An 11771-nucleotide genomic window follows, 5' to 3' on the forward strand; every position below is an offset into this window, starting at 1 on the left:
GCCTGTCACCAAGGTGCCCAGGGACACGTGTGCCCCAGCAGATGGCACCCCCCCCTTCCCACTGGCAGCACAGAAACCCCAAGTTTCTGGAAAAGTTTTATTGTGCACAGAGGGGAAGGGCTCAGTCCTTCTTGGCTGCCGCCTTCCTCATGGCGGCCAGGACATTGCTCAGCTCCTCTCTCTTCCTCTTGGCACGGATGTGTGTCCCCACCTGCCGGGCAAGGAGGGCCGTGAGCCTAAGCCCCAAGTCCCACCCCGGCCCTAACAGGGGTCCTACCTACCCTTTTCTTGATGAACTTGAGGGCCCGCTTGTCCTTGGAGACCTTGAGCAGCTCCATGGCCCGCCGCTCATAAGGGGCAAAGCCGCACACCTCCCGGATCATGTCCCGCACGAACTTGGTGTGCTTGGTGAGGCGCTGCGGGAGAAGGGAGGCGTCAGGGCGGGGCTCGGAGGGGGTCTCCGGGTGGAGTGTTGTATGTCTGCTAACAAGGGAAGCCCAAATCCTCCCCAGTCCCCAATCTTATCAACATTAAAGTGGCACGTCACACCCGGCCTTTGCACAGGGTGTTCCCCAGGCCCAGAACCCTCTCGCCCTGGACACAAGCTGGGCACCGTGGAGTCGGGGCCGCTTAATGAAGAAATATATAAACCCCCATGAGCCTACGACTCCTCAACCTGACACACAAGGAATCCGCTTTCCCTCCACATTCCAACCCCGATCCAGAAACCCTTCTACTCGGCAAACTCCTGCTCATGCGTCAAAATTCGCTCCCAATTCGCTCCTGCCCCAGCTTCCGAATCCACGGGCCAGGTGGGTCCCATTACTTAGCCCCGGCGGGCGTTCGCCGCGCAGGCGCGTAACCGGCATCTTCACTCTGCTCTGCGCAAGCCTGACACCCCCTTTCTTCCGTTTAAGACACCAGGGCTGGACTTCCCTGGTGGCGCAGTGGTTGAGAGTCCGCCTGCCTATGCAGGGGACACGGGTTCGTGCCCCGGTCTGGGAAGATCCCACATGCCGCGGAGCGGCTGGGCCCGTGAGCCATGGCCACTGAGCCTGCGCGTCCGGAGCCTGTGCTCCGCAACGTGAGAGGCCACGGCAGTGAGAGGCCCGCGTACCGCAAACAAGACACCAGGGCTCCCCACTGCCCAAGGCTCCCCACTGCCCTCGGGACTCGACTCCCGACGGCGCTCCCGGCACTCACCCCACGGCGGCGGCTGTGCCTCGGCTTGCTCACGTTCTTGGTCACCTTGTGGCCCTTGTTGAGGCCCACGGCCATGGGGTAGCGCAGAGCCATGGCTGCGGACAGGGGTGGGGAGAGAGGGGTGGAGGTGAGTCCCAGCTCGGTCCCCGCCGCCCGGAACCCCGCGCCTCGGCTCCCCCGGGCTTGCTCGCTGCACCCAACCATACCCCCGAGCTGCACTGGAGCCCCAAGGGTCCGGATGGCAGCTGATGGTACTCGCGCTGGGCTTCACTAACCTGCTGCTCTTTAATGGCTGCCGCGGCGGAAGGGCCTCAAACGCGCCGAACTCTGGGATTTCTACCGACCCGCGGGCGGCGCGGGCCAGAGAGGCAGGAATGTCGCGGGCTCCCCCTGGCGGCTGGAGGCGTCCCTGTGGGCCCCCTGAGCATGCGCGCTTATCCTCACGGGCCCAAACCAGTAGTCGGACCGGGTGGGCGTGGCTGTGGCTGCGGTGTCTCCCTCTGCGCGTGGGTTGAGAGGTGAAATCCAACCTGTGCCGCCAGCTGGCTGTCCCAGCGCCAGAGACTTCAGCTCCCACTAATCGAATTTCTCCATTTATAGAATGATGACAACAATAGTACCTATTCCAAACTGTTTGAGCAAGATATGATAACTGCCACAAACTAAAATTTCCACAATCGGAGAAATTGGTTTTACTATATATGAAGCCAAGCTCTGGGCTAGAGCTAAGGAAAGCGTTGTGATATAGTGCCCCCTGGTGGCACTTGATATAACTTGATGTAATTTTAGGTGCAGGGATAGGCGGCGTGGTGGGAACAAAAAAATATTCTTTTTTTCTGGTTTTTATCTTTCAATCCTATTTATTTCCAAGAGACAGTATGAATTTGAGGCTGGTCTGTTTGGGGTTAGCCCTTGGATCACCTGCTAATCTTGGAGGCTTGGACAGCCAACAGGAACTAGTTTTTTTTTTTTTTAAAAAAAACATCTTTATTGGAGTATAGTTGCTTTACATTTTTGTGTTAGTTTCTGCTGTATAACAAAGTGAATCAGCTATACTTATATCCCCATAGCCCCCCCCTTCCGTCTCCCTCCCACCCTCCCTATCCCACCCGTAGCTAGCTGTTTATAACATTGTTTCATTCTTCAAAACATTGTTTTGTTTTAATAACATTGCTTTCATTTAGTTTTTATCTTTACAGTTGCTTTTTCTTTATGCGAGCACTGCTGGTTTACCATTTTAAGGAAAGTGTCAATTTTTAATTCATTAATCTAAATACCAGTGATGTGCAGGTGCAGCCCACACGTTGCCTTAAAGAGGGACAGTCTGGTGTCAGAATCCCAGCTTCTGTCTCTGACTTCCCGTCTAAGTTTCCCCATCCTTAAAATGGTAACAATGGTAGCACTAACCTCTGGTTGTGAAGATGTCATGAATGTCAAGTGCGTAGCGCCTGATGCAGGCTATCATTATTGGTGCACAAACCACGTTCTTCGTGCTGCAAATATAGCCTTTGGCCCACAATCGGTTACACTTCCTTCCATCCCTGACTTCCTGGATGACGTCCATCTGTCTCTCAGCCTCCGTTTCTCCACCTGTGAAATGAAGGTGAGAGTTCTGGCACCAATACACACATCCCTCTTCACCTCCTGCCACCAGCAAACTGGAAGGACCAAGGAGTCTGAACAGATGTGCAAGGGAAGAAAGCTTTTTATTATCAAATGGGAGGCTGGATCCAGCCCAGAACACATTCTTTTCCTCTTCCCCCTCCTCAGACCCCACCATCAACTCGACAGCTTCGAGGGCTCCCCTGCTCGGGAAAATGGTTGGGGGATGCTCCGAGGCTGAGAGTGGAAAGAACAAATCAGGGACGCAGTGGTTTCAGGTCGCAAATAGAGAGGGTTCCAAGGGTGGCTCAGTAGTGTTGTGACCTGCTGGTCACAGGCCAGGGCCCTGAGGCAAGTCACATAGCCTCTCTGAGCCTCAGTTTGCTCATCTGCAAAATGGAAGCAGCAATCATATCATCAATGACAGCTGAGAAGACTGAGGTAATTAATTGCCTTCTAAGTCCCTGACAAGATGCCGGGCACGCCCCGAGTTCTGACTGCTTTCAGGTGCTGGTAGTTTTTCTCAGGTTTACTTTTCTGTCTTGATGACTTTCTTTTGGCCCTTGGCCACCTGCTCAGAGGTGTCTGTCCGGGCTCCAGGACGATTGGCTGGAGGGTCTTCTTCTGGGAAGACGAAGGGGCATTAAGCCCAGGGGCTCAGGCAGCAGCGGGGGTCGTGATGTTGAGCTCCTGGCGGATGAACCAGGCCCTTGGCTGTGGCATCCAGCCGCGAAGCAGGCAGAGCAGATGGAAGCGCCACGGGTAGAAGACGCCGGAGGCACGCGTGGCGCTGCCACGAATCACAGCCAGGGCTGCCTTGGGCCCTGGGGCCGCCTTGGCCCTTGTGACGCCCCTGGGGACAGGAGGGTGCGGTGGGGACTGTGGCTACGGCTGAGCGGCCCCCCACACCCCCTCCCCGCTCAGCCTGGCCCCGGCTCGCGTCCTGGGCCTCACCTGACTCCCTCGGCGGCCGAGGCGCGATCCTGGAGGCCCAGGACGCACATGGTGATGGCGACGTTCACGTCCTGCACATCCAGCTCCCGCCGGAGAGAGCCAAAGAAGCTATCCAGCGCGAACTTGGCCGCCGAGTAGGGGCTGGAGAAGGACGTGGGCACGCGGCCTGGGGGCGCGGGAGGGCAGTGGCTGAGCGGCCACACGCCGCTGCTCCTCCTCCGGGAAGCCTTCCTGCCCGCTCCAGGCTCGCCCCCATCGGCCCCATGGCTTCCCCACTCCCCGCCCTGCGTACACGCACCTAGCAACGAGGACACCACCACCAGGGAGCCCTTGCTGTCAGTCAGACTCGGCAGCGCCAACGAAGTCAGTTGCACGTAACTCAGGAAATTCACCTGTAGGTGGCGACTGCGAGTCACCGGGCGGAGGAGGAACCGAAGGCCAGAAGGGGCAGGGGCGGAGCCTAGAGCCTGGGGGCGGGGCCTTGGTATGTAGGGGCGGGGCTCGAGGACCGGGGCAGAGTTCCGAATGGACGAGGGGGAACACCAGCCTGGGGCGGAGCCAAGGTCAAGAGGGCGGAGCCTAGAACCAGGAAAGTTGGGGTCTGGAGCTGGGAAGGGCAGGGTCCGAGAGGGGAATGGTGAGAGGGTGGAGTCTGGCGGGAGGGCGGAACCGGGGCCGCGGAGGGGCGGAGAACCTGCATGAGCCATCGTGTCGCCTGGGCGCTGCGGCCCCGCGTGCCTGCTGGGGCGGCGCCGAGGTGGTTCATCACCAGGTAGTCCAGCCCTCCTGGCCCGGAGAGGCCCATCAGCCCGGAGCTGTCCTTAAGGCTCCGCCCCCCGCGCCCTACGAGACACCACCCATAGCCCTGCCCCCTGAACTAGCGATGCTCCGGCCAGAGCATTGACACAATGAGCTCTGACCCAGGTAGCGCCCCAACTAAGATCAAAGAGACCCCGCCCTACTCCCTAACCAGGCTTCATCCCTGATCTAATGAGGCCCGGTCCAGAGTTCCACCCACTGGATGTCATAAGGCGCCACCCCTAGCCTTGCCCCCGGACCCATAAATCTCCGCCCTCAGACGGCCGTTACTACCACACCCCCTCCCCAATTTGGGTCGTGCCCCTAAGGCCTAGGCCAAGGTCCCAGACTCCAGGCCCCGCCCCTCACCCAGCTTGTCCAGCGCAAACTGCACCACGCGCTCGGGCACCTCAGGGGAGGCCATGTCCGCAGCGATGTAGAAGACCTTGGGAGCGCCCAGCTTCCGGCAGTTCCCTACCACCTGGGGGGGCCAGAGCTGCCCGTGGGCCCCTCCACCCCAGCTGGCCCCCCTCCACCTGCCGGCCCTAAAGGGGCCCCAGCCTGAAGCCCCCTCCCCTGCTATGAGCCTCAGGTTCCATTCAACATCATGTCTGAAGCGTTACCACCGGGGTAGCAAACTGGCAGCCCATGGGCCAGAATAGGGGACATTTTGCTTGTTCAACCATCAACATTTAAAACGCAGATTTCAAATAAATCTTGAGATTTCTGGCGTCTTGAAATTTTGTAAGGTTCATCCCCAGGAGCTGCACATTTCCTTGAAATAACACCGGGCTGTTGCTAAGAAGGGTCTACCCAACCCGCTTTTGAACTTGAGAACCCTAGCTATCCACACAGCCTTTGGTTACTATCAGTACTCCTATATAGTGAGGAACAGTCCTTGCTTTACAACTGTCTTACTGATGCAACCCCACATCACAACCCAGGAGAAGGTCCTTTCATTGTCTCTGATTTACAAATGAGGAAACTAAGCCTCAGAGAGATTAAGTGACTTACCCAAGGCCACACAGGAAGCCTGAATGTTTGCAGGGATTCAAACCCAGGCCCTGTTCCCCGCCCCCCCCCCCCCCCCACCAATTAAACTTGAGATGGAGTGTCTCACCTTCTGCAGGAGAGCCTCGGTGTGGGCAGTGAGCACCAGGTGGGAGCCCAGGCGCGCGTAGTGATATGCCAGCTCCTCCCCGATGCCCACGCTGGCTCCAGTCAGCAGCACACGGGCTCCCTGGAGGCTGGCTGGCAGCGAGTAGGGGTGGTCAGCTTGGGGGATGGAGAGGACAGCCAGAACGTTCCTCCCACCCCCACCCCCAGGCGCTCACCTGGGTCAAAGTTGTCATCCCAATAATAGGCAAAGAACAGGGCTCCCAGCCCCACGAGCAGCAGCACCTTCATGGCCCTCCCTGGGTCTGCAGCGGGAGAGAGGGGGGGCCGGCACAGGCCTGGCCCACAGTCGCACCCCAGTCACACCCATTTCCCCAACGGCGTCTTTGTTCGAAGAGCCAGCGGTGATGCCCCTGGCCCTGCCCCCTCTTCTCCATCTGCAGAGCCACCACCTGGTCCAGGTCATCATCTAGCTCACCTGAACCACTGCAGCCATCTTCTTCCCCTACTGAAAACCCTGCCCGTTTCACTTAGAACAAAAGCCTTGGTGACCAAAAAGGGTCTGCTTGGACCAGCCCCTCTTGCTCACTCTGCTTTGCCACACCAGCCTCTTCACTGTTCATTGGAACCAGCCACTCACCATCCTGCCTCAGGGCCTTTGCATTGGCTGTTCCCTCTACGAGGTTGTATTTTGTATTCCCAAATACAACCCAACGGCTTGCTCTTTCAAGTCTTGGCTGGAAAAATCACCTCCTCAGAGGGCACTTCCCTGGCCTCCTCCTCTAAAGCACCTCTGTTCCTGGTCACCCCCTCTCTCTTACCTGTAGAACTTTTCTCCTTCTCAGCACTTGTCATCCCCTGAAATCATCTTGATGATTTGTTACCTGTTCAGGATCCCTCTCTCCCCTTAGACTCAGCTCCATGAGGGCAGAAAGGAAATGGAAACCTGCTTCTGTTTTGCTCCCTTTTGGATCTTCCGTGCCCTGAACTGCCAGACATGCAGTAGGTACTCAACAGATAGACTGACCCAGAGTGATATGAGGAATGTGGGAGGTGAGAGGTGGGGGAGCCCAGAAAGATAACTCTGTCTGGAGACACCCAGAAGGAATCGGACACTCAGGACTGGCTTGGAGATGGAGGTGCCCGTGTCATCAGGGTTAAGATGTGACTTCAGCTGGGGGAGCCGATTTACTTGTTCCAGGGAGAAGGTGAAAGATAAAAACAGGCCAGGTGATTAAAGTTAAGGGGGTCATGGATCTCCCCTGAAAAGGGCACAAGCCCATTACATCTTAGGGTTTCTATCCTCTGAACTGCATGGGGCAAAGAGGAAAGGCCATAGGGATCTTTGTCCAAAAACATCTGAGATGTCCCTTCCTGTTCCAAACCCTCCCAGGGCTCACCACTGCCCCAGATGGAGACCACACCCTCCTCACCTCAGCCCACGAGACCCAGCAGGTCTGGCCTCGGCTCTCTGTCCATCCTCATCTTCCCCACTTCCTATCCATGAATCTATCAGTTCTCAGAAAAGTGAACTCCTCGCCCTAACCCAGTCACGCCAGCGTCCCCTCACCAGGGAACACTCTCCCACCTCTCCCCACTTCCAGGGAAAGCCCTGAAGCCCCACAGCTCAACATTCTCCTCAAACTGGCCCTGACCATAGTTCCCTCGCAGGGGTTGGCTGGCAGGCTGGGTGGGTGAGTGGGCGGAGAGATGAATGGATGGATGAAACAGCCAGGCTCTGAAGGGGGAGGAAAGGAGGAAACCCGATCCTCGCAGAACCCACCGGCCCCCTGACCTCGCCGGGCCTCAGTTTCCCCTCTGGACAAAGGGGGCGTGCGACTCACTGCACTCTCCCAATCGCGAACTCACCCACTCAGGGCTCAGTTTCTCCCGCTGTCCAGCGGGGCTGGGGTCCGGGCCTGGGAGTCACGCGTGCGCTCCGCTGCCCTCACTTCACCACTGCGTCCGCCAGTCTCCGACCGCGCCCCCTCCCGTAGGGTCTGAGTCACGCGACTCCGAGCCCACCTCCTCGGGGGGAGGGGCTATACTGTGGGGACTCCGCGCCCAGGCGTTGCCGGGCAACAGCCTCCCGCCTAGCTCTCCTCTGGCCTCAACCACTGACCTGATCACGTGACTAAAGGCCCGCCTTTCTCGTACAAATCAGCCCTCATGTTGCCGTGACAACCAGCTTCCAGGCACTCTCTTCCTGTGCCTGGGCCCTTAGTCCCCCGCGCCGGCGCGGGAGACGACATCTCGTGGGTCCCCCTCAGGCCCCACTCTTGTCACCCGATTCCTCTTTCCCTCACGTCACGAGGGCCGTGCCGCCCCCGACTGCATTTCCCAGGAGGCTTGGCGGCTAAACGAGCCGTCCGGCGCCTCACGTGACTTGCCGACTACTTTTCCCAGACAGCTTTGCGGCGGCTGGGCCCTGAGGACTAAGCTTCGCACGGTTGTTTTGCAGTGGGACCGCAACCTCTTTCTGTTGTTTCGGTGCCGAGACTCCGACTCCCGGAGGCCTTTGCGGCTGACAAGAGACTACGCCTCCCAGAGGCCTCTGCGACGCCGCGACCGGAAGTGACGGGCGAGCCGAGTGTCCTTGCGCGCGGAGCGGAGCGGTCATGGTATCCCGAGTGTGGTCGCTGATGAGGTTCGTGGGGCCACCAGGAGGGCCCCAAGCCCCCAAGAATGTTCCCTTCTGCGAGCACCCTCCATCTGGTTTGCTCCCGATCGGCTTTTCGCCGCCCGTAGTGTCAGGTCTCCCGTGTCTGTCCAGACAGGGTGGAGCTTCTCGCCCCCCTCCCGCTTCCTAGCGAGTCCGTGCCTTTCCCACTCTGTACCCGAGATCCCTCCGAGCCTCAGCTGCCCACTCTGTAATATGGGAGTGCCGCACGCCTTTGTTGGGAGGTTAATGCGCACCCAGAGCTGCGTATGACAGGAAATGACCAGGGACACTTAGAAAACCCCCGCGGGTTCCTCGCGGAGCATCCCTCGGGGCTGGAAGGTAGAAGGTGGTCAGGAGTCTTAAGTCTTCACTGTTCCCTGCCCTCTGCGGGATCTTGAGTGACACTGTTTCTCTCCAGGCTTCAGTTTACCAGTTAAATGGAGCTGAGTATCCCTGCACGCCTTAGATTAAGTGCTGTGGGTCAGGCACGCCTCTGGGCTCCCAAAATGCCCTGTGCTTCCCGCATTAGCTGCCTGGCTTCAGGTGTGTCACTCTTTGGACTGTGGGCACGCCCCTCCCCCTAGGGGTCTAACCCTCACCCCCATACCCGCGGGCCTAGACCCGGGAGGTGGCCAGCAGAATCTGCTGAGCTGCTGTGGTTCCTTTCTCTGCCTGCAGGTTCCTCATCAAGGGCAGTGTGGCTGGGGGCGCTGTCTACCTGGTGTACGACCAGGAGCTGCTGGGGCCCAGCGACAAGAGCCAGGCGGTCCTTCAGAAAGCTGAGGAGGTGGTCCCCACCGCCGTGTACCAGTTCAGCCAGTACGTGTGCGAGCAGACAGGCCTGAAGATACCCCAGGTACTCCGAGCTTGGATTGAGGCTACGGCTCTGCGGGAGCAGGGGCGTCAGCTCGGGTGGTCTTTGATCCCCGGTCCCTCCAGCCCTGCTTGGCTTTCTCCACACTGGGGCATGTGCTGCTCTCCCTGCCTGTGAGGGAGGCGCGGGCTGCCAGGCCTTCCCCTTTCACCAGCCCCTTCTTCCCCTCTCTTCCCAGCTCCCAGCCCCTCCAAAGTTTAACTTTCACATCCGCGAGTCCTGGAATTCAGGTAGGCCTTGGTCCGTCTGCTTGCAGGAGAGGGGCCCCAGATACTTCCCACCTCCCTTCCTGGCCATGCCTTTCCACCACTCTCCTTCCTGCTCTGTGTGCACCTGCTGCCCCCGCCTCCCCGCCCCGCTGCCCCCAACGGATCTGAAAGAGAAAAGGGAGTGGAGATTCCAGGGAGGTGGGAGCAATATGTGGCCTCCACCTGTTTCCCCGCATGGAATTGACAGAGCCGGAAGTGGTGCCTCTCAAACTCTCTGCTGAAAGCGCTGGGCCCTCCTTCCCCACAGGCATCATCACGGTGATGTCCGCTCTGTCCGTGGCCCCCTCCAAAGCCTGGGAGTACTCCAAGGAGGGCTGGGAATACCTGAAGGAGCGAACCAAGTAGCCTGTCAAGAGGAAGCTGCCTGCCCCAGGCGGGAACAGGGGCCAGGGCGCCATGGACACCAGACTGGGACCCCACTCCTAGGGCAGCTCCCGGCCTTGCCGGCCCAATAAAGGACTTGGAAGTGTTCCCCGATCCGTGTGCTGGCCCCCGGGGCGTGGGCTTCTGGCTCCTGGGGGCTCTTCAGGGCCTGACCTTGACCGAAGGCCAAGGTTCACCCCTTTGTATCTGGGCCCTGCCCACTGGTGGGCCCTCGACCTTGTATGGTGAGTGGGAGCAGACCACTGCCCTGGGGCTCAGGGCCCATCTGGGTCTGGGGTCTTCTCAGTTCTTGGAGGGCTGAGCACAGGGTGGGGCAATCTGGGGGTAAGGGCTGGTCTACACAGCTGCGAGCCCCCAGAGCCACTGATTGTCCTGCTTGGCTCACTGATCTGCCCGCCTAATCTAGTCCCTGTCCTCTTGCCCTCACCTGGTTTCCACTCTCATTCCACCCTCTCCCCACAACCTGGGGATTCCTGGGGAGCACAGACCTGGCGGTCATGGCCGTGCAGGGAGTCTCCCTGGCGCACAAGGGCCCTGTTTTCCAGATGTTCCCTGCTCCCCTGGGAAGCCTTCTCTGACACCCGCGGTGTCAGCTGCTTGGTGACCTAAATGTCTCTCTGTCCAGCTGGAGCTCTGGGGAGGGTGGGCCCTTCAGATGCTCCCTGTGAGATCCCCAGCACCCAGTCACAGAGCATCCCACCATGGTGATGGCAGGAGGAAACCTCTGCCCCAGACAGGGTAGGAGGTGGGCTTGGGTGGGAGCCAATGACTGGCCCAGGAAGCTACCCTGGGAACAGGGAGGAGGCCTGGGTAATGGTGCCCCGAGCTGGCACAGGATCCTCTGTTCCCAAGAGTTCGGAGTTCATGTCAGTTGGTTTAGGGAATAGAACTCACCCAGGGACATGACTCAGGAGGGGACGGCACTGTTACAGATGAGGGAAGCAGAGACCAGAGGCCGGGGCATTTCCCAGGCTCGCCTGGGAGCAGAAGCCAGCACGTGTCCATCCATCCATCTGGCCAGGGAGGAGTGGGGAGGGCAGGGTGGTGCTTGGGGAGGGAGAGCCCTGAGTGACCTGTGCCACCCTGGTCTCCAGGAATGGTCTCCAGGTGGGGTCTCCCATGTCCTGTGTGTCACCTGAAAGCCACCTGGGCCCCTGTGGAGGTGGGAGCGGGTCTATGATGAGGGTGGGATGGGTGGGGCCTGGGGCCATCCTTGATCCTCTGCTGCCGAGGAGGGAGCTGGTGCTGGCCATTTCGGAGGCTGAGGGCACATCCTGAGTTCAAGGACAAGCCCTGTGAGCTGTCCCAGCCTGACTCTCCGTCCACAGAGCCCTTCCGGCAGCCTCGTGGGCCCATTTTTTACAGATGGAGAATACAGGAGGGGTTTGTGCTCAGGGCGCAGGGAGCTGGGGTGGTGCCATGTGCTCCACGAGGCTCCCTGAAGCCTCAAAGGAAGCCAGTCTTTGAGCTGCCCTGGGGACATGGGTGTGTGTGTGTGTGTGTGTGCGCGCGCACGCGCGCGTTTTCTAGCACTGAAACCAGCCTATGGTCACTGGCCCAGGGTTGGCCATGGGCTCTGCTTGACCCCATGGCTTTCCCACTGTCCACACAGACCAAGCTGACAGCCTGGAGACCAATGCTGCTCTTGCCTCTGTGTCTCCTCATCCAGTCAGACCCCTATTCCTCTCCATCGACTTGTATTTGTTGCCAGTGATCACCTCCCTGCTGACCCCACCTCCGGGCCTGCCCCCTTCCATCTGTTCCCGAGACCATGTCTGATGACGTCACCCCCTGTTCAAACACCTGCAGCTCCCCCTGCCCTCCCTGTGAGCCCAGACTCCTCAGGGGCCCTGCCTCCCCTCAGTCCTTGGATATGCCAGCCCAGTGGCCCTCAGTTCCCAGAACACAG

General features: G+C 59.4%; 3 protein-coding genes across 8 annotated transcripts; 1 reads left to right on the forward strand and 2 right to left on the reverse strand.

The window, feature by feature from the left end:
- Positions 1–83: 83 nt before the first annotated feature.
- Positions 84–1634, reverse strand: RPL36 (ribosomal protein L36). Of its 2 annotated transcripts, none has more exons than XM_030879394.3 (4): positions 1479–1634; positions 1204–1298; positions 282–416; positions 84–211 (listed from the first exon to the last, which is right to left on the reverse strand). In XM_030879394.3, the coding sequence occupies exons 2-4, from the start codon at positions 1294–1296 to the stop codon at positions 122–124; spliced, it is 318 nt and encodes a 105-aa protein (XP_030735254.1). In that variant the 5' UTR covers positions 1297–1298; positions 1479–1634; the 3' UTR covers positions 84–121. The 2 variants fall into 2 exon arrangements, with proteins under 2 accessions (XP_030735254.1, XP_030735255.1); XM_030879395.3 differs by having other exon boundaries at positions 1410–1511.
- Positions 1635–3296: 1662 nt separating this feature from the next.
- Positions 3297–8260, reverse strand: HSD11B1L (hydroxysteroid 11-beta dehydrogenase 1 like). Of its 5 annotated transcripts, none has more exons than XM_060297298.1 (8): positions 7796–8260; positions 5892–6011; positions 5678–5808; positions 4927–5038; positions 4454–4545; positions 4058–4151; positions 3760–3925; positions 3297–3658 (listed from the first exon to the last, which is right to left on the reverse strand). In XM_060297298.1, the coding sequence occupies exons 2-8, from the start codon at positions 5962–5964 to the stop codon at positions 3463–3465; spliced, it is 864 nt and encodes a 287-aa protein (XP_060153281.1). In that variant the 5' UTR covers positions 5965–6011; positions 7796–8260; the 3' UTR covers positions 3297–3462. The 5 variants fall into 5 exon arrangements, with proteins under 5 accessions (XP_060153281.1, XP_060153280.1, XP_060153283.1 ...); XM_060297297.1 differs by having other exon boundaries at positions 7543–8260; XM_060297300.1 differs by lacking the exon at positions 5892–6011 and having other exon boundaries at positions 7543–8258.
- MICOS13 (mitochondrial contact site and cristae organizing system subunit 13) lies at positions 8069–9950 on the forward strand. Its single transcript, XM_030879393.2, has 4 exons — positions 8069–8320; positions 9014–9191; positions 9388–9439; positions 9726–9950. The coding sequence occupies exons 1-4, from the start codon at positions 8292–8294 to the stop codon at positions 9821–9823; spliced, it is 357 nt and encodes a 118-aa protein (XP_030735253.1). The 5' UTR covers positions 8069–8291; the 3' UTR covers positions 9824–9950.
- Positions 9951–11771: the final 1821 nt, after the last annotated feature.

Source organism: Globicephala melas, chromosome 3, assembly GCF_963455315.2.
Source record: "Globicephala melas chromosome 3, mGloMel1.2, whole genome shotgun sequence".
NCBI lineage: Eukaryota > Metazoa > Chordata > Mammalia > Artiodactyla > Delphinidae > Globicephala > Globicephala melas.

Coding starts and splice junctions, on each gene's coding strand:
- RPL36 (XM_030879394.3), bottom strand. CDS start 1,296: ATGGCTCTGCGCTACCCCATGGCCGTGGGCCTCAACAAGGGCCACAAG. Junction 417..1,203: donor GGCACAGCCGCCGCCGTGGG/GTGAGTGCCGGG, acceptor CTTCTCCCGCAG/CGCCTCACCAAGCACACCAA. Junction 212..281: donor TCAAGTTCATCAAGAAAAGG/GTAGGTAGGACC, acceptor CTTGCCCGGCAG/GTGGGGACACACATCCGTGC.
- HSD11B1L (XM_060297298.1), bottom strand. CDS start 5,964: ATGAAGGTGCTGCTGCTCGTGGGGCTGGGAGCCCTGTTCTTTGCCTAT. Junction 5,039..5,677: donor CCGAGGCTCTCCTGCAGAAG/GTGAGACACTCC, acceptor TGGCCCCCCCAG/GTGGTAGGGAACTGCCGGAA. Junction 3,659..3,759: donor TCGGCCGCCGAGGGAGTCAG/GTGAGGCCCAGG, acceptor TCCTGTCCCCAG/GGGCGTCACAAGGGCCAAGG.
- MICOS13 (XM_030879393.2), top strand. CDS start 8,292: ATGGTATCCCGAGTGTGGTCGCTGATGAG. Junction 8,321..9,013: donor CGAGTGTGGTCGCTGATGAG/GTTCGTGGGGCC, acceptor CTCTGCCTGCAG/GTTCCTCATCAAGGGCAGTG. Junction 9,192..9,387: donor CAGGCCTGAAGATACCCCAG/GTACTCCGAGCT, acceptor CTCTCTTCCCAG/CTCCCAGCCCCTCCAAAGTT.